The sequence below is a fragment of the Lepidochelys kempii genome, chromosome 14 (assembly GCF_965140265.1).
Source record: "Lepidochelys kempii isolate rLepKem1 chromosome 14, rLepKem1.hap2, whole genome shotgun sequence".
NCBI lineage: Eukaryota > Metazoa > Chordata > Testudines > Cheloniidae > Lepidochelys > Lepidochelys kempii.
This window is the reverse complement of record NC_133269.1, coordinates 12,937,820-12,957,209: the sequence shown is the minus strand read 5'-3', so window position 1 is coordinate 12,957,209 and position 19,390 is coordinate 12,937,820. Positions and strand designations below refer to the sequence as shown.

Genomic DNA, 19,390 nt, shown 5'->3' with positions numbered 1-19,390 from the left:
TGAATAGCTGAAGGCCTTGAAAAATCTCAGAAATGTTCCAACTTTTTTTTATTACATTTATAAACGACTCCTACAAACCTCATTCAAGTTTTCCCTCAACTGTCACAGCTACTGCACAGCAGTTGGCTGGACTGGGAAAGAGGCAAGTTACATTTGTTCCCATACAAATGTAAGAGCCAAGTGACAGACATGAATAATAGAGCAAGTGTGATACCAATGAGTACACCAGGTGCTGAACAACACCAGCAGTTTGCTGAAAGGGTGGGTTGAAAGGAACAAATTAAAACACAGATTAACACACTCCCTTTTGGAAGTAACTGCGTAGAAAAGCGTAGAAAACATAATGAAGTTACATTGAAACTACTCTTCATTCTCACTCGAGATCACTTTAGAGAAACTAGTGCAAGACATTCTGCATAACTATTGTGTAAAGCTTAATCTACACGCACACCTTGAAACCCTTCAGTTATATAGTGCCTTCCAAATGAGGGCCTCAAGTGCTTTACAAATATCTGAACCTTTGTCTCAATAGTACTCTAAAATGGTATATTTATGAATTTTAATAAATTTTAATGGTGTGGATATTGGCCATGTACCTAGACTGGTATACTGGAGAACCCTCTGTGGTATTCTGCACCCCCAAAGGATCTGTGAAGACATGCTCTGTATACACTCCCGTTTGGGCTGGATCAGCTAAATCGTCTCCTGACCCAGCACTGACTTCTGTCGCCTCCGTTGCTTCCTCTGCTGTTGGAACATTTTCATCTACCACATGACTTTCAGCTGCAGTTTCTATGAAACAAATATTTCAGTTAAAAATTAACTTGATACCAGTCTGTATAGACACCGGGGCAAGTGCACGGGCAAATTACTATTAATTCTTTGCCTTCTGTTTCCCTATGTGATAGGCTATTCCTTCGGCTTCCACTGAATAGCCCACATTAAATGGGAAAGGATATGTAATTGAAGGACATGAAAAGACAGCTTTTGACTGAATGCACGCTCTCTCCAGGTTTCTCTCAACCCATCTCTCCTCTGTTATTTTATTTCTCTATCTGAGGTACTTAACGTTATCCCTATTGCCATCTGAACACCTCACAGCCTTTGGGACATTTAGTCTGACATCCCTGTGAGGTAGAGAACTAATACTATTACCATTTTACAGATGGGGAACTGAGGCAAAGACAGACTACTTGACTTCCCATGGCAGAGCACATCTCCAGAGGCTGAAGTTAGCATCCTCCTCTTCCTTCAGTGCAGGTCTATTCAATTTGTGTTGATGCTCTTGATAACTTACTCTGTATTCCCACTTAAAACTCTAAACATACATGGATGAATATTTTCATACCTGGCTGTTTATCTGTCACAGATGAGGCACCATTAGCATTGTGCGTTATGAGAGATCCTGTAATACCCTCTGCAGTACAACCAACCACTGTGATTCCTCCTAATAGGCTATCAGTTTCTGCTGAGCTGTTGCTGGTCATACTTCCACACAAAGAGGTCCTGTCCACCTGATTGGAGTCTGCTTCTTGTGACCCCTCCTCTCCTACAGGATAATCTGTTTCTCTAGCCCCTGAAAGGCAGATTAAGCTTCATATAATTTCTTGGCTACAGTAAAACAGTGCATAATCTATCAAGCAATAAGATCCAAGTTAGATAATAAAAGATATTTACAGTCTACAGTGCCTGAGAGTCACATGAGTAGAACATCCTATAAAACCTGCTTAAATGACATAACATGAAAAGGCATCTTAAACCATCCTTTAAATTAAAAGTGGACAAAGTGATTTAAAGAAGTGCTGCATGCTTGTACCTTGTACATCAGGTTTCTGTTTGATCAAAACTTTGCAGCCAGGTTAAAAGTAGAAACAGATGCTGATAATACGGGGAAAATGTTAACAGACCCTCCTCTAATTCTGTTTGTTCTGATTTAAATTTATGCATATAATAGCTCATTTCCAGAGATAAGAATGTTGCTTTTGTTTTGTATGATACATTGTTTGAAATACGTATCATTCAAGACAATCCCAATAGTAAGAATCATCATACGCAGGCTAATTCAAGAAGCAGTTCCAACAGAGCAAGTTCATCTTCCTGTGACTTTCAAGGTCTACACAACTCCATTCCTCTAACTTGCCTTTCTACAGTCTCCTGCACATTCTGTTCTTCCCAGAATCTCATGTCTAAACACACCCTCCCTTCATCTCACATATGCACCTTCATATCTTGCTTCCAGGCTACCACTTGATTTTACTGTGCTACATTGGCACTCTCACTCAAACCTCCACTCAAAGGAACTTGCTTTTTCAAAGCCTACTAGCACAAACCCTCCACTGGTGGCTAATTTTTAACAGATTTTTATCAAATGAGTTAACAGGATGCACACAAAGCAACCAACCTCACCTCCTGAAGTATAGCATCCACCTAGTTTTCTATACCCTCCTTACACACCTATTGTCTCCTAATTGGACCTTTGGTTAAATGCTAAAAGATAAAGCTCCTTGGGGAGGGATCTCATTGTCTCCTATAAAAAGTATCATACATCTCTATCTCAATAATGATTATAAAATTAGAACCATACTTTAAACGTGGAGATTATGGAATACTCCTACTACTGAAAAGACTATTTACCTCTAAACTGGAGTATTGGAAGATAGCGGGCCAGATTATTGGTCCTATTAAGTCACATTCCTGCATTGGTGTTTTAAGGGCTCTCTAACTTATGATAATGGCCAATTCCAGGATCAGAGGTGGTAGAAAATTGGCACAGGACTGATGTAAGATTAAACCCAGTTTCCCCTCAGCTATGTTGTTTGCTATGCTGTCAGCTACCGTGTATTTTTATCAAGATGATTAATCACATAACTTGTATCCTTTTAGCTTGTTGTGTCTAAAACATTCTGGCTCTAATTTTCTGAGATGAACACTCACCACTCTAAGGGAAGTCAACTGGCACCAAGGACAGGCTGATTCTCTTACCTGGAATGCTAGCAATACAAAGAACGTGAGAATTGCAAACAATAAAATTGTCTAGGATGTTTCCTGGCTTGTTAGCATCCACAATGATCACTTTTGTAGCAGAGTGTGTGCTAGTACAGATCCAGACTAGACTGGATAATTCTTCCTGATGTTTCAGCTGCTTCTGCTGCTCCTGCAAGAGCAAAAACAAACCAACCAACAGCGGATGTACTAATATACTAGAAGGGAGCAGGTGGCATCAGTTTTAAAGTTATATACCCATACAGTATGTAAAACTCATACTGGACAGCTAGGCATATGTTTAATACGATTATAAAACAAAAGGAAAGCGAACTTGGACTTTGTTTCCTGGATGCACAAGGAAGGTATAAAACTTACGTTCCATACATGAGTAAATGAAAAGTAATGGAACTACACAGAGAACTGTAATTTTTATCTAGTGACTAATCTAAGACAGGTGGTGTCAGAAGAAGAGTTATATTTACATGTCTGCAAGCTCTCAGTATTGCCAACTTCCAGTGTTTAATAATCGTGAGTCAGGCCCCAAAGCGTCATGAGATTCAGTTGAAAAATCATGAGAATTTTAAAAAAGTAAGTTGACTTTTCTTTGCTTTCTAGTTTCTGAGGAAGTCTTCATGTTTTACTTGCAATCATTCAGGATAGAAACCTTTTTTTAAAATGAAAACATTCTTGTGCAATCTCTTGATTTCAGAAGCTGGAACTTTAAGAAATACACAAAAAATGTGGACTCGTGATAGAATTGTGAAAGTTGGCAATGCTGGTATCTCTCTCAAGTAACTACACAGATTGTGTAAAAATACTTAGCTATTTATTTAGATTTACCTCAGAGCCTGTAAACCTCAGACAAAACGTGAATATTTATTTCAGTAGGTGGATTCAATACAAAGCACCAGGTTTTTTGTCTCGATCATCATTTCAATTCTACCTGAGAAAACTTGCTTATCCTTTGCTGAATAGCAGAACTGATTACCAATTAAGTATTATTTAAGGTAATGTTTAAATATGCTCTTAAATATTCAACATTATATAACAGAACTGATCTTACCTTGAGTTCCTGGTCCAGTCTATCTAAGCTACTCTGAGATCCTGTTCGGTGCTTGTTCCCATCTGCATCCGAACCTGCTACATCATTGTAGAATACACTGGCACCCACTACAGAGCCTCCATCTCTTGTCTTCCCTCCTGATAAGTTCACCCCTACAGCACACCAAAGCTTGAAAGAGAAGAATTTGAGCCTTTTACTTGCAAAACACTTGGCTTTTTTGGCTTATAAAAATAAGAAAAGAACTAACTATGTAGGATACAACACTGCAAGAAAATAACAGCACATTGTTAAGAATGCAAATTGATTTTGGGGGGGTCAAGTACAATTTTTTTTACAGTACAATTTATGGAAGACATAGCAGCAGAGAAAATGAATCCATTATTCTTAAGAAGGCAATTTTTAGAAAGAGCATGAGTGTAACGTTGCGTAAGTATGATTCCGCTGCAGTGTGCATTCTGTATCACACATTTGCTTTAGACACCCACCTTAATTACCTAAAAGGGTAAGAAAAGTCATTCAATATTTTAGGTTTCAGATCAAGAAAGTTACCAGTTCAATGTCTCACTGTCCTCCATCAAGGGCTATACCCTCTAATTCTCATAATTCTGGAAGTCCTACCTTCATAGATGTATCCTTTTCATCTAAGGGTCTCAGATAGACAGGCACGGGCAAATTCTTCATCTTGTTATCACCCTGACCACCATTTGCTACCTAAAAAGAAAAAAAATGACACTTTTCCCTAAAAAAAAATCGTTGTTTGTGAACCTTGTCCAGCACGCAGAACAATATTTTGCCATGGCTGAGGGCTGGTTTGGTTCATGGCCCATAGTTTGGTCAGCACCACTCAAAGGAAACAAAGATAACAAAAACATTTCAATGCCTTTTTAAATAATGTTGAAATCATATTCTCTTTTAAAGGACTGAGCCTGGAGGTCCCAGCCTTCCTGAAAATTAATGCTCTAGTCTTACTAAAGTTTTAAAAAAAAAGTTTCTTCTACAGAGAGTTGCCCTTGTCCTTCAGTTGGATGACTAACACTGCTTTCTCAAGGTACTAATTCAGAAAGCAGACTTCTTAAAAAGCTATCTGACAACTAGCTATAATATACTAACATCAAACACCACGGTTTTATGGAGCTTTATTACTTGAACAATAATCATAAATAATAGTTACTGGATAAATGCCCTAGAAGAAGTCATAACCACAATACCTGTTTGTATTTTTGAGGCAGACTCCAGCCAAAAGCTTGCACTCTACCATCTTCCTTTTGAACGTGTGCTTTCACTTGGCGGTATTGTTCTCGTTTCTGTTCTCTGCGTGAGGCTAAATTGGCTTCAGATCTAGAGTGAAAATGGATTTTTTTTTTTCAAATACAATTCATCCCCCTTCTCCTAATAAGTTCTTTTAATGTGTAGGTATGCCATAGCAGAAGCTGACCCCTAAACTACTGAGGGTAAACATAATCCAAACTATTTTCAGAGCTATTTATTACAGTAAAAGAAAAATGCTACATTCGTTAGTCTGAGCCAAGGATGGTATACTTCGATTTAAACCTGCCTCAGTGCAGTGCAGTGAACTAAATGATCTCTTGAGCTTCCTTCCAGCCATACAGTTCTCATTACCACTACAAAACTGATTTTTCCTCCCTTGGTATTACTGTTTACTACTGTTAATTGAATTGTCTCGTTAGACTGACCTCCCACTTGGTAAGGCAACTTCCATCTTTTCATGTGCTGTGTATTTATACCTGCTATTGTATTTTCCACTCCATGCATCTGATGAAGTGGGTTCTAGCCCACAAAAGCTTATGGCCAAATAAATTTGTTAGTCTCTAAGGTGCCACAAGGACTCTTCGTTGTTTTTGCTGAGATAGACTAACATGGCTACCTCTCTGAACCCTACAGTTCTATGATTCTGTGACAACTAAATCTATTTCTGCTTTCTCCCAATGAGCTTAAAAAGGAATATATTCAAAGACTACTGTGAACTTTAAATTGCCAATTGGAGGAGGAGGAGAGGGGATTCAGTTATCTGGTAGAGACCACAGAAACAGTACATCACTATTGTTTAAAGTTCTTTAAAATGTATAGGGTTTTTTTGTTTCCTGTTCACATTTGGAAGGGTTTTGTTGGCAGCTGAGAGCATCATTAATCATCATCTGGTCAGGCCCACTCTTCTTCCTCTTCCCATTTTCCCACTCTGTGACCGATCCCTGCCTCCTGCCTCTTCAGCTTTAGCTTTCCCACTGCTTTTACTGGTAAACACCCTTTTGCAGAGCATGAGGAAAGGCAAATGAAAGTGACTGCACACAAAATGCTGTCAAATACACCAAGTACACAGATTTTTTAAAAACGTTTGAATTACAGTAACCTTTGTGGTTACTTTTAACAATAGTAGATACAACATTTTCATCCGGAAATGTTATTTTTAACTTAAGTGTTCTTTTACCATGTAGCTTTGGAGAAGGAAGCTAAAGAGTTTTTACTAAAAATGAAAGCAGAAGAAGAGAAGCAACAGGCCAACACAACAGTGTCCCTTGTGGGCATGCAAGATGCATCCAGCTAGGGCAAGGGTGAACATAAGAATGGCCATACTTGGTCAGACCAAAGGTCCATCTAGCCCAGTATCCTGTGTTCCGACAGTGGCCAGTACCAGGTACCCCAGAGGGAATAAACAGGTAATCATCAGGTGATCCATCCTGTCACTCATTCCCCGCTTCTGGCACAAAACTGTTCTACACAAAATTCATACCAACCCTTAAATCATTTAATCTGATGAAAAATGAAAGAACTTTACTGGCATAAATTACATAAGCACCAATATATGTTTTTGTTCTGGCTGGTCTCTAATTTTGTCTCTGTTTTATTACTGTGCTAGTTATGATCACTATATATACTGTGATGGGTGCTCAAATTGGATTTTTATAAACAATGCAGAGATTCCTTTTTTAATTTCCTAGATTTATCAAATATTTTACATGCTTTGTTTACCTTAAAACCTCCTTGTGCATGGATATTACCAGAACAAATCAGCTATATAAACTAGTCTCTAAAACAGTACTATATTTAACTGCTTTGTTTATATTTTGTTATCCAAGACATTTTCTACTGTAAATTTACAAACTGTGAAATACATTGATCTTATTAGCACTAACATGTATTTTTCCCTTTAATCATATAATCCTTAATTATAAAAGGTTTCAGAGTAACAGCTGTGTTAGTCTGTATTCGCAAAAAGAAAAGGAGTACTTGTGGCACCTTAGAGACTAACCAATTTATTTGAGCATAAGCTTTCATGAGCTACAGCTCACTTCATTGGTACTTCATGAATATGCATCCGATTAAGTGAGTGTAGCTCACAAAAGCTTATGCTCAAATAAATTGGTTAGTCTCTAAGGTGCCACAAGTACTCCTTTTCTTTTTGCTTAATTATAAAATATTTCTTGTGTAGAGATATATTATTAATTATAAAGACACTGCTGGAACAGTATTTTGTTGAAAGTCATATGATGCTCATACAGTAGAACCTTAAAATTTCACAATGGAGGTTGTTCGTAACTCTGAAATGTTCATAACTGGATAAAACGTTATAGATCTTTCAAATGTTTACAACTTAACATTGACTTAAAATAGCTTTGAAACATCACTATTCAGAAGATAAATGCTGCTTTTAACCATCTTAATTTAAATGAAAGGAGCACAGAAAGAGTTTCCTTATCTTGTCAATTTTTTTTTTTAAACTTTCCTTTGAGTAGTTTATGATTAATGGTACTGTACTCTATTTGCTTTTTTTCCATCTCTGCTGCTGCCTGACTGCATACCTCCAGTTTCAAATGAGATATGTGGTTGATTGGTCCGTTTGTAACTCTGGGGTTCATAAATGGGAGGTTCTACTGTACTTAAAACATTCTTCTGAGAGCTAAATATTTCTCCATTGCCTAGAGGTAATTTTTTTTGAGGGAGCAACACTTGAAAATAGCAATGTCACCCATGCCATCTCTTACATGTAGCCATCACTCTACACATTGCAATTTTCATAATGCTGATTTCATGAGTATCTTCTTTGACATGTTCACGCCAAGAAATAATTGGATATACTTGCAGTTGACTGTTCACATTAATGCTATTGATTTTTTTTTTATCCTGTCTGCCTTTCTGGTGACTTGATATAATCATTACTTGTATATTTATTATAGATTATTAATGAACAAATTAGTTTATTAATAAAAGTTACAATGGGAAAATAAAAATGTATCTTACTCTTCACTGAGGAAGTCAAAGGCTTTAGATTTGTCACTAGGTAGTTGAGATAAGGTGCTGCTTCTTTTCTTGACTGATGGAGTAATATGTGAAGTTGGAGCATTATACTTAAGATTAACAGGTGGTTCTGGTTTCTTAGCAGTATTGCTTGATGAACTGAACAGTCTGCTGAAACTGAAAGACAAAAGACGTGACAAGTCTGTATGCATCCAACAAAAAACTGACCTCCTTTTGTACTAGGGTGACCAGATAAGTGTGAAAAATCAGGACTAGGAGGGGAGAAGGGGTAATAGGTCACCTATATAAGACAAAGCCCCTAATATCAGGACAGTGCCGATAATAGTTGGACATCTGGTCACCCTATTTTGTACTCAAAGCATTGTGCACACTACACTGCTCAAATCAATGTATTACAATGGTTGGAAGGGAGTGGAACCAAACAGAGCAGCTATTATGTGTTTAGCAATAGCTTACACAGCCATAATGTGAACCTGTGTTAATAAGAGAAGGCATGTTAATTCAAACAGTGGTATTATCCCAGCCTCTTCCTTTAAAGGAAGACAGGATCTTAAGTTTCACTTGAGCATCCACCACAAAATGGGCAAAAGGTAGCTTATGTTCTTAGCTGAAGAAAAGTCTTAAAGAGTACATTAGCTGAGTGGTGAGGAACTGCAGGTAAGCCCAAATCCTGGTGAATCTACAACCTTCTATTCATGTAAACCCTCTAGCCCAGTGAACCTACAAATCTTCCAGACCAGAGATGAACTATTACCAGTTAAGCCATTAACACTTAAAGAAAAAAAAAGATTTACAGGGATTTCAACATTTATCTCCCTTTTTTAGTTTATGTTTATTCTTTAAATAAATTAAATGTCAAAACAATCAGTAAACATTATTTCAGGTGGAAAGAAAAAAGTGTTGAAATTATATGCAAACCACAAACATTCAAATTATCATTAAATTTTAAATCATTATCATATATTATCATTAAAGTAAGTTACAAAAATGTTCAGAATCACTGTATTTAGAACCTGGTTCATCTTCTGATAAAAAAATATTGTACCCTTACTTTGAAGCACATTAGTATCTAACTACAGTAAGTGCACAACTGTTCATTATGGGATACAGCTTATGACACATTTTGTCTTTGAGAACAGCCTTACCGAGCTGGCATGCTAGGTATCAAAAAGAGAAGCACTTTAAACATATTTATCCCCAAAACAAAACAATTAAACTGACATACAAAAAGCATTAATACCAAATGCGTGGAGATTTTTGGCAGTATCTGCCTGTATTTCAGTACTTACAACTGCCAAATGCTTGATCTCTTCTTTTCTTGCATGGCTGGATTTTCTCTTGATGCTCTAAAGAAAAAGGAATACTGAGTTTATTAAATAAGCAATAATACAAAAGGTAAGGTGTATGGGAATACACACAACTCTGGTATTTAAGCATAAGGCTCTGCCTTGAGTCATGGAGATAGAAGTTGAAGGTGTTAACACCTGCATAGATGCAGAAAAATCTCTCAAGTTAGAGACTAGTTTTCCCATTTAAACTCAGCTGCAATTGAAAAGTGCTCTCCTTTCAGTAAGTAAGTTAATAAGCACCCTCCATTCTTACTTCCCTAGTCTTAGATACCAGTTTTATTTATAGTGTTATTCTGTAAGGCACAGTAACAGCAGTGAATACTGCTCCAAGCAACCTTTTGAAAAGAGAAACTTTCAGGTTTGGGGTGGGTTTTATTTTTTATTTTAAACACTAGTTTTAAAGAATTTGGGATGATAATTCTCAAATCTTTAGAGAAGACAAACAACTAATGTTCACTTTCAGCACCAGAAATCAAAGAACATTGTACTTTATCAATTCGAGTACAACCCCATGTATCTGAACCTCTATTATCCATCTTTCTGTATTAACCAAACCACCAGCACACATACAGGAATGTGGGAAACTGACCCTTCAGCCCTGCTGCCCGGAACTGATAGCCCGTGCCCTGCCAGGGGGAGCTGAAACATGTAACTTAGCATTGTGGGGCCACTGTGGTGTGCGGCCCAAGACAATTGCTACAAAAAGGTTAAGAAACACTATAATGTTCAGGATTAAAAAGAGTAAAAATGATCAATACGTGTACAGATGGTTAAAAAACTCATCTGTTTTCTTGTTAATACATGAACAAAAACATTGTTTGCAAGAACTAGGGGTCTGTATGATCTGTTAAGTAGATAAACAGATAAGAAGGGGGGTATGTTTTAATGCTTTTCCAGGAGGGGCCAGCTAGTTTAAAAGCAACTCCGCATCTTAAAATAATGGATAGAAAGCTCTTTGCCCATTCTCCTGATTGTCCAAATTTTTGATTATCCAATCTGGCCCCGTTCCCAACCAGATCAGATAAACAGGGTTCCACTGTAACTTGTAAAAGAGACTCCTTAACAGTAAATTGAGAGAAAGGTGCTTAAATCTATTTTGTACAGATGTCAGTGGGTCTGAGGAAGCAAAGGGAGGGAAGGGAAGTGATGGCGAGAGAACATAAGGAGAGCTCAAAAGAGCAGTGGGTGCTCTTCACATATTTGAGACACAAGACTTTGGGGGTAAAGAGCTTACAATGTATATAAAGAAACCACCCAGGTGAAATGCAACAACTTGTTTTTGGTTTTTTGTTTTTTTTTTACTGCAATGATTTTTCTTGGGTTTCCTTTTTAAATTTTAGATTTCCACTTTTAAACAAAACCTTGCAGTTTGTTTTTAACTTACCTGTCAGTGTCTAATTTACTCCTTAGGATTTAGCTGGTGACAAAATGACTTTTTCCTGAAGCAAGCCAACTACTGGTGTGGGAAGGAAGAAGAAAGAGGGAGCAGAATTCCATTACAGAGAGTAGCCATGGAAAAATGAGCCATCTCTACCTGAGGAAATGCTGTTTCCCACCAAGTTTTGGAGTCAAAATGGCTCACATACCTAATATGTTATAATTAAAGCCCTACTTAAATTACAGGAGGATTGTCAAAAAATTGAAGCTGACTTGCAATCAAGTCTTGCAATCTGCATGGAAAATTGCAGAAAAGTAATAATGGACCTTATTATTTGCGGGAATAAAGTCTATTGTTTTCCTGCAAATTTTCTGCTGTCGACTGCCAGAGACTGAGAGTGCGGGCCTGGGTGTGACAGCAGGGGCTCCAGCTCTCAGCTCCAGGGCAGCTGCCACTGTCAGCCCCACAACGGGGCTCCTGCTCTCAAAACTGCAGTGGAAACCTAATACTGTGGAATCCGCAATATTGTAAGTTAAATAGAGTCTTAGGCCTGGTCTATACTGCACAGTTAGGTCAATGTGAGGCAGCTTACACCGACCTAATTATGTCAGTGTACACACTGCAGCAGTGTCCCACCAATGTAAGTCCCCTACTACACCGACATAACTCCACCTCCATGAAAGGCATAGGGCTTATGTCCCTGTAGATAGGGTGACACAGTGTCTGTCTAGACACTGCATTACTTACATCAGCTGTTGGCTGTCTTGTCAATTTCAGGACTCCATGCTGGTATTGATATTGACCAGAAAGCCTGGCAGCTTCTATTTCCCAGTCTTTATTTCTTAAATTTGACAATTCTTGCACCCTTTCAAAAAAGTTATAGTAATTACCTTTTACTTGAGCTGACCAACCAATTCTGATTTAATGATCACATCTGGGCCACAGACCAGACCAATCTTATTTTATTGTTTGTATGCCTGTCTTAGAAGACCGGAGTACAAACACACAGTAAGAGAATTATTCCTGCCCCAAAAACCTTTACAGTCTAAGGCTGAAAAGACCTATGATGCACTTAACATTGCAAGGACTCAGAGTCCCCCCCTTTGGCTTCAATGGTATGTGTTTCATACTTGCTTAAATCTTTACAGGATCAGAGTCTAATTTGATAAGAAACAGCAAAAGGGTAAACAGAGGCCCAGAGAGGGGAAGTGACTTGCCCATGTTAACCATAGGTCAGTGGCAAATCTGGCAACAGAATCCAGGTCTCCTGGTTACCACCTAGTGTCCTATCCACCACACCGCTCCCCAGAAATCAATCTGCTAACAATACGAAAGGAATATCAAAGGATCTTAGGTCACTTACCTTATCATTTCAGTCCATCGCACAGCTTCCTGAAGCTCCATCAGCCTCTCTTTATATTGATTTCTTTCCATCAGGACACGGGCCATTTCAACACGGGTAAAACGTTTCCTCTGAGCAGTGGGAACATCACTCTGCACATACAGAAAAACAAGCTTATAGTACTACAAAGGAATATCAGGGGCATGAGGTCAACCACCACTTTCTGCTTAGAAAACAGGGGAATTAGCTCAAGTGTCTTGGATGACTGCAAATGCCACTGAACTGCACAAGGCAAGAGCTGGGTAGCCAGGATTCAAACAGTTTTGGGCTCTGTAGGCCTAAGACAACACCATGAACTCCAACCAGAAATCAATAAATAGCCAGTGGAAACTAAGTCAAAACCAGTTCACTAAAGGGAACAGGAGGCAGGAAAGGATTCAAGCAGGTTAGTCTAAATAAACTGACATTTTGTTTCCCTTGACTTTTCTTCTTTCCCACATGGAAAACAGTTTATATCTTGATTAAGCCACGTAAGTTCCATAGAATTAAACCAATAAGATGGAATATTAGAAAAGGACATGACACAAACTTAGTGTTAAATATACACCTACATCATCCTCCTCTTTCGCTTTTTGTCTTGCTTCCTCTGCTTCTGCACGAGCTCTAAAGAAAAAAAGATGAGATAACTAAAAGAATCTTTAGCAGATGTTGCTAAACTTTCATGAGGACAGTACTAAACACTCACTTTCTAAGCTCTTCTTCTAATTCCTTGTTCTTCTCTTCAAGCTTCTGCTTGGCTTGTTTTACAGCTTCTAGTTCTCCATGCAGTACATCCTTCTCACAGGTCAATTCATCCACTTTTGCTATCAAATCATTCTTTACCACATTCAGCGCATTTCTATGCGACAAACATTTGGAATGCATTTTTATAACAACTCCACTGAAACCTAACAGCACATAGCTTTGTAACACTAGCATAATTTAGTTCCTATACTTGGGAAACCTCCAAATAGATAATGTTGTATGCAGCAACTAGAAGTTTCTAAACTTTCTAAAACAAGCTTAAAAAGTACATGACATGCAACACCACCACTGTGTTGTAAACAGATGACTTCACGTGTTACCATCTTCTCTCTAAAGCTGCTAAAAACCTGGAAATAAAAGCATCCAAATGCAATTAAAGTTCAAATTCAAGTAATCTACATAGCGAATAAATTCCTATAGCTGGTTTCAATTCCAAATTGGAACACATTTTCAGCAGCTTGTCAAAACAGGCAGAAAAATAAAAATATTTGACAACAGTCATGCTTGTAATGGAAGTTACAGTGGCCAAGTGGCACAACTGTATTAGAGAACAGACTGGCCAGGTTCCTAGGGCTAAAAAAAATTTTTTTTTTTAAATCTTTATTTACACTGGACCTCTTCGCCCTGAAAATTCCTAAAAGAAAGAATATCAGCAAAGCCACACATACTCTGCCAATAAAACCTACAAAGTAGGGTTGCCAGATGTTCGGTTTTCAACTGGAACGTCCAGTCGAAAAGGGAAACTGGCAGTAACTGGCCTCTGCCACCGCGGGGCAGGAAAAGCAGCAGCTCCTGGAGAGCACCTCTGCTTAGCAGCTGCTGCTGCTCTTCCCACCCCGCAGCCTGACAGACCTGACTCCAAAGTAGGTACCAGTGCTGTGCATGGAGGGCAAGGGTGACCTATCTGTCCCCCCTGCCCTGCTGTGCCCCAATTTCCCCTTCCCAGCGCCTCGCTCTGCGGACCCCCTCCACCCCACTGTGTCCCAATTTCCCCTTCCCAGTGCCTCGCTCCCCAGCCTCACTCTATGCCCCTGCCATGCCCTGATTGGACATGCAGGCAGGCTCCATGTCAGCTCCTCCCAGCCCAGCTCTGCAGGCAACAGGTGAATCCCAGGGGATGGGGGGCAAGCGACAGAGGCAGGTATAGAGAGCAAGTGACCAGGGGAGGAGGGCCACAGGGCAGGGGTGTTCGGTTTTCAGGGATTAGAAAGTTGGCACTGCACACTGTTCTTGTTTTGCTCTTGGAAGCTAGTAGATTACTGAAAAGGACAAGATTTCTTGCTCTCTCATTAAAGTTTTTGTATTTTAAATACTCTGCATACTAACAGGAATGGAGGACGCTGGCAGAGTGCAATACAAGTCTACCAAGCAAAAGTATAATTAGTAGATTGAAGTGACATTCTAGACAAAATCAAATACATTGTGATTCACAAAAAGAGCCAGACATAGTACACATAATTGCGGGTAGCTCTGAATACTAATATATACCATTTAATGCTAAAGTAAAAGTGTCACCATTTGTCAGTGATCCCATATGGCACGGTCCATTTTGGAAAATGATAAAAAGAGTGAGAGCAGAGGGAGGAGGCAGGAAGTGCTCCCCAATTAAAAGCTACAGTTTGACACTTACTTAGTCTCCAATAGCTGGGTGTTCTCCAGAATAAGATTTTCAACTTCACGGCCCATTCCTTTCCAAGGGAGAGTAAGTGAATGAATTTCAGAAAAAAGAATGGATATTTTTACAACAGAGAAATCAAATTCAAATATTTTATTTAAATATGGTTAATCTACATTTTGTCTTTATCTACCTAACGAGATGAATATATAAGCACCTCACAGAAGCAACATAAATACTCCCACTGAGCAACTATCTAAAGCTTTTTGTCCCTTCCATCTCTACTTAGCTTTGCTTTCATCCTTTCCCAGGTGATGCCCAAAGATAGCCCTGGCTAATGACCAACAAAGTGTCTGCTGGTTTTTTCCCCAAATGAATTGCAGGCTTTATGGAAAGGTTAAAGTACTACTAGGTCAAATAGAACATCTATGTCATTCATGGACAATTTTTTTTTTTAACCATTTACAATGCGCACATTCAATGAAGCATTCTACAAAAAAGGTTATAGAGTATATTTTATGTTCAAAATATGCATTTTTAATACACACAGGACATGCTGAACAAGAAAGCTCAGAGATAGTGTGAAAGCCTTGAAGATCTCCCCAAAGCAGACGGTACCTTACCAAAGAAATTACGGTCTTTATAGCCCATGCATTCCATGTACAGCAAAAACAAGAACAAGAAACATTTAATGTAAGGAGTAGTATGAGCAAAAAGCAATAACAAATCAAGAGATTTGTAAGCTGTAAGAGTGAATTTAAAAAAGCCAGCACCGAAAATATGAAATGAAATGTTCTATCATTTGAAGCAGATTGATATGTAAGACAGACAGTAAAATAAATGAGTATCACCAAATGAGTTAGCCAGGTATAAACAAAGCTTTAAATGAACCAAAAGGTAATCTTCACTTCTGTGACACGCTTTAGAAGCATGGTATTTGGAACAAGTGCTAAACCGATCAATGCAAAATTTAGATGAAATAGTCGATTCTGAAAAAAATTCCAAGTTTTGAGTTTAAATGCTTTCAATTGTTTTATGCATCCATAAGGTTCATTCTTATTTCTAGGAAGTTCCTATACATCACTGTCTGCATGCTTATTATATTTTAAGTAGAATCTACTGTAGAATTTTAAGTATTGTTTTAATTTTTAAAATGAAACAGCAATAATAGTTGTAAGTCTTGTTCATCAAATTATTTTCAAGACAACCAAGCCCAGCATTATGTACACACTGATAATAGGAGCAATTATGGCAATTAGAGGTTAGCATTACACAGCAAAATAAAAAAATCTTAAGGAATTACCCTCATTGAAAGAACAGTGTGCACGTCTGGGTTTAACAAGTTCCCTAAACACAGTAATATCTTCCAAAACATTTGATAAAGCAAAAAGAAAAAAATTAAAAATGAACAAATCTTAATAGTAAAAAGTAACGTTTAAAATAGGCAAATTGAAGTTTATTTAATCTTGTGAGTGATTAGTGTATCATATTCCCCTAAAAGGGGAACACCAGGTCTCTTATAGGGCTCACTGGACTTTAGATTGAAAGTAGTAAGTTACCTTTATAATATACAGGTTATTTTATCACAGCTATTTTCACTTTGCCAACAGTTGTAGAAAACCAAGGATTGCAATCAGGAGGTTTTGCTTGTTTGAAGAACAGCTTTGCCTTTTTTTATTATTAAAAACTGAATTATATATGAAGAACTATTTTAAAAGGGTACCTAGGATGATTTGCACTAAATGCAAATAACTGTTGGGATCCCTACATTGTCAAGAATGTGGATAAATCACAGCTGGAAAGCAAGGGCAAAAAAATGTTTCCAAGCAGAAAAAATGCAGATAATGTATTATATGAAAGCAGCAGCCAGGAATGCCTAACTGTAGAAGCAATAGTTTTCAAAGTATTTAAAAGCATACACACCAGAATATTCCCCTGGGTATGCAGCCCAAGAGAAAACAGATTATAGAATCCCGATTAACTAGGTTTTACAGAACTAGAAACTCAATGCTAACATTAATTTAGAATGGAATAATCCACTAAAAACACACTCAATACACTGTAAATAGATGTGGCTTGTGTGTGATGCAACAGTTATGAAAATGTATGCTTCTGAGACAAAAATATCCATGTGCTGTAATGCTACATAAATGAAACTACCAATCTGATCATATCAAGTTCGTAGGTCAACACATATTTCCACATAACACATGAGAAGCCTAATTGCACATATTATAGGAATAGACTTAGTAAAAGAATTGTTCTCTAAACATAAGTAACAAAATAAACGTTGCCTAAATAATGAGAAGACTAAAAAGGGTTTTAATTTTTGCTCAAGGAAAATGGGGTGCCCAATACGGGGACAAGTCTGACAGATTTAAATAACTATTTTGTAAGATCTACTACTAGGAGTAGGCACTAAAAATTGCTGCTAATGGGCTATGAAACTTGATCTCAAGGACCCATTTTTGAATGCAGAATGTTAGTAGCAACTAAAAATGACCACTGTATGAGGACATGTGAAGTGAGTTATGGATGCCTACCAAAACTAGGAAGAGATGACCACAGAAAAGAACCACCACAACAGTTACCACCATTGCTTGTGGTCTCAGCAAGGAAGTCCCAAGTATGAGGAAAACAACAGAACTATTTTTCCCCTTAGTGGTGGTCTTTCCAGACTAGGGACAATGGCAGCTAACAATAGGTACAACCTGCATCGCTGCTGCCTATTCAAAATAAAATCTGTTCCAGTGCAACTCTGTATCCAGTTTTCCCCACTAAACAAGGAATACTCAGGGAAGTGCACAATGTGAATCACCAGAAATTCAGACTATACAAAAATACGTTTGGTTCTTGCAAATTCTACACCATGCCTCCTTAGATAAGAAGTCTGAGAGTCAGACTGCTCTTAATGCTTTCTACACAGCTCATTTTCAGACTCAAAAATCAGCTGCTTCTAAGGGCTTGTCTACACTACTGCTTAAGTTGATGTAATTTACATTGCTCAGGGAAATGAAAAAACCACCCCTGAGCAACAATTTACATCTACTTAAAATGGTCTCTACACTGCGCTATGTTGGCAGGAGACATTCTCCTGCTGACATAGCTTCTGCCTCTCGTTGACAGTGAATAATTATGTTGACAACAGAGTGCTCTCCCATCGCCATAGTGTGTCTTCACCAGACACGCTGCAACGGCACCGATTTAGCTCGGTAGTGAAGACAAGCCCTAAGATATGTTCTATAATATCTACTGCCATCTATTCAAAAAAATAAAGTGTGGATGCTGAAAAATGGCTCAGTTGTTTTGCCACAGCAAAAGTTTCATGGCACAGATGTCATTACTGAGTTGTTGCTTTTTGTTAAACACTGGGGGATGCTAAAGTGATTCTAAATGGTTTGGTTCTCAATCACCACCAACTTGTTTCACAAACTCTTTCATAGGCAAAATTCCAAATATGAATATAAAAAGCACAGTGAGGCCCAATTTGTTACCCAAAAGGTTTTAAGCAATGTTAATTTGATTGTTCAAAACTGAGAAAGAATTGCTTTGTAAGAAACATATCCTAAATATATGAGGCAGTAGACACATTCTTGTGTCATACCATATACAGAGCAATTCAAATACCAAGCACTTGAAAGAATTTATGAAAGGCTGAATTTTAAAATGTGTGCTTTTAAAAAGTGTGCTATACCACAGGAAATTCACATTGAACTAAGAGATGGTTTCATTTATCAGTACAGGAAAACGGAGCCTTATTCAGCTTCAGGCAGCAGAGACTAGAAGAATTATCCTAAGTGAAGTGAATCAGGGTTTGAACAGTCACCAAGTTTACTATTACATTTGTAATCTTGACTCAGGACCTCAATGAAAATAGAATCTGTCTCCACTGAGTAATATCCAAATTAATCCACAAAAAATTTAGGCATCACAACAGAAGCTGAATAGGGCGGTAGAGGTTTAGCAAAACGTGGACAGACTGATTCCAATGTTCTTGTTCCTTTCTTGATACTGACAGAAGTCACTTGAACAAGAAAAAACTTTCACACTTAAAGAAGCCTAACCATGAAATAGCACACACATTTATTCTACTAACTTAACTGAACTTTAATACCCTTTCAAGGCCACTGAAATCGGAGCTTAATCCAATGAATCAGTGTATATTTCAGGAAATATATTTAAAGGGAGCTGCAATTACCAGAAATATGCTATAAAAACACTAGCATCATAATTTCTTCAACTAACTTGTCTTACCCAATAAATCTGCTCCTTCATCCACATCTCCAATTAGGCCAGAGCCAGCAGAGGACAGCTCTTCGAAGAGAGATTCTGTATTACGATCAAATGCTTTGTTCTCTATACCTTTGGTAGGAGTGCTAAGCAGCAGAATTGAAATTTTTAGAAGTCAGAAAACTGAACCAACTATCAGTCAAATATTTCACACAGTTGCACAGCAAAGGAAAAATGTGATTTTAGATGGCTGCTCTATGGTTTGGCTTATAGCTCATTCATTAACACAGAAATGAACTGAAAACCTTGCTGGACGTTTCTTAAGTACCAGTGTTGGAAGAGTGTACCC

General features: G+C 38.0%; 1 protein-coding gene across 5 annotated transcripts in view; it reads right to left on the bottom strand.

The window, feature by feature from the left end:
- SPAG9 (sperm associated antigen 9) overlaps nt 1-19,390 on the bottom strand; it is a 106,443-nt gene that overhangs the window by 22,703 nt on the left and 64,350 nt on the right. For all 5 annotated transcript variants that reach the window (XM_073310894.1, XM_073310895.1, XM_073310897.1 and 2 more), the window contains 13 exons: nt 19,066-19,187; nt 14,827-14,884; nt 13,138-13,290; nt 13,004-13,055; nt 12,414-12,544; nt 9,613-9,669; nt 8,306-8,479; nt 5,257-5,386; nt 4,667-4,759; nt 4,049-4,216; nt 2,983-3,154; nt 1,349-1,576; nt 597-792 (listed from right to left, as the gene is read on the bottom strand). In XM_073310894.1, coding sequence (XP_073166995.1) covers nt 597-792; nt 1,349-1,576; nt 2,983-3,154; nt 4,049-4,216; nt 4,667-4,759; nt 5,257-5,386; nt 8,306-8,479; nt 9,613-9,669; nt 12,414-12,544; nt 13,004-13,055; nt 13,138-13,290; nt 14,827-14,884; nt 19,066-19,187 — 1,734 coding nt within the window. The remainder of the gene's footprint in view (nt 1-596; nt 793-1,348; nt 1,577-2,982; nt 3,155-4,048; nt 4,217-4,666; nt 4,760-5,256; nt 5,387-8,305; nt 8,480-9,612; nt 9,670-12,413; nt 12,545-13,003; nt 13,056-13,137; nt 13,291-14,826; nt 14,885-19,065; nt 19,188-19,390) is intronic.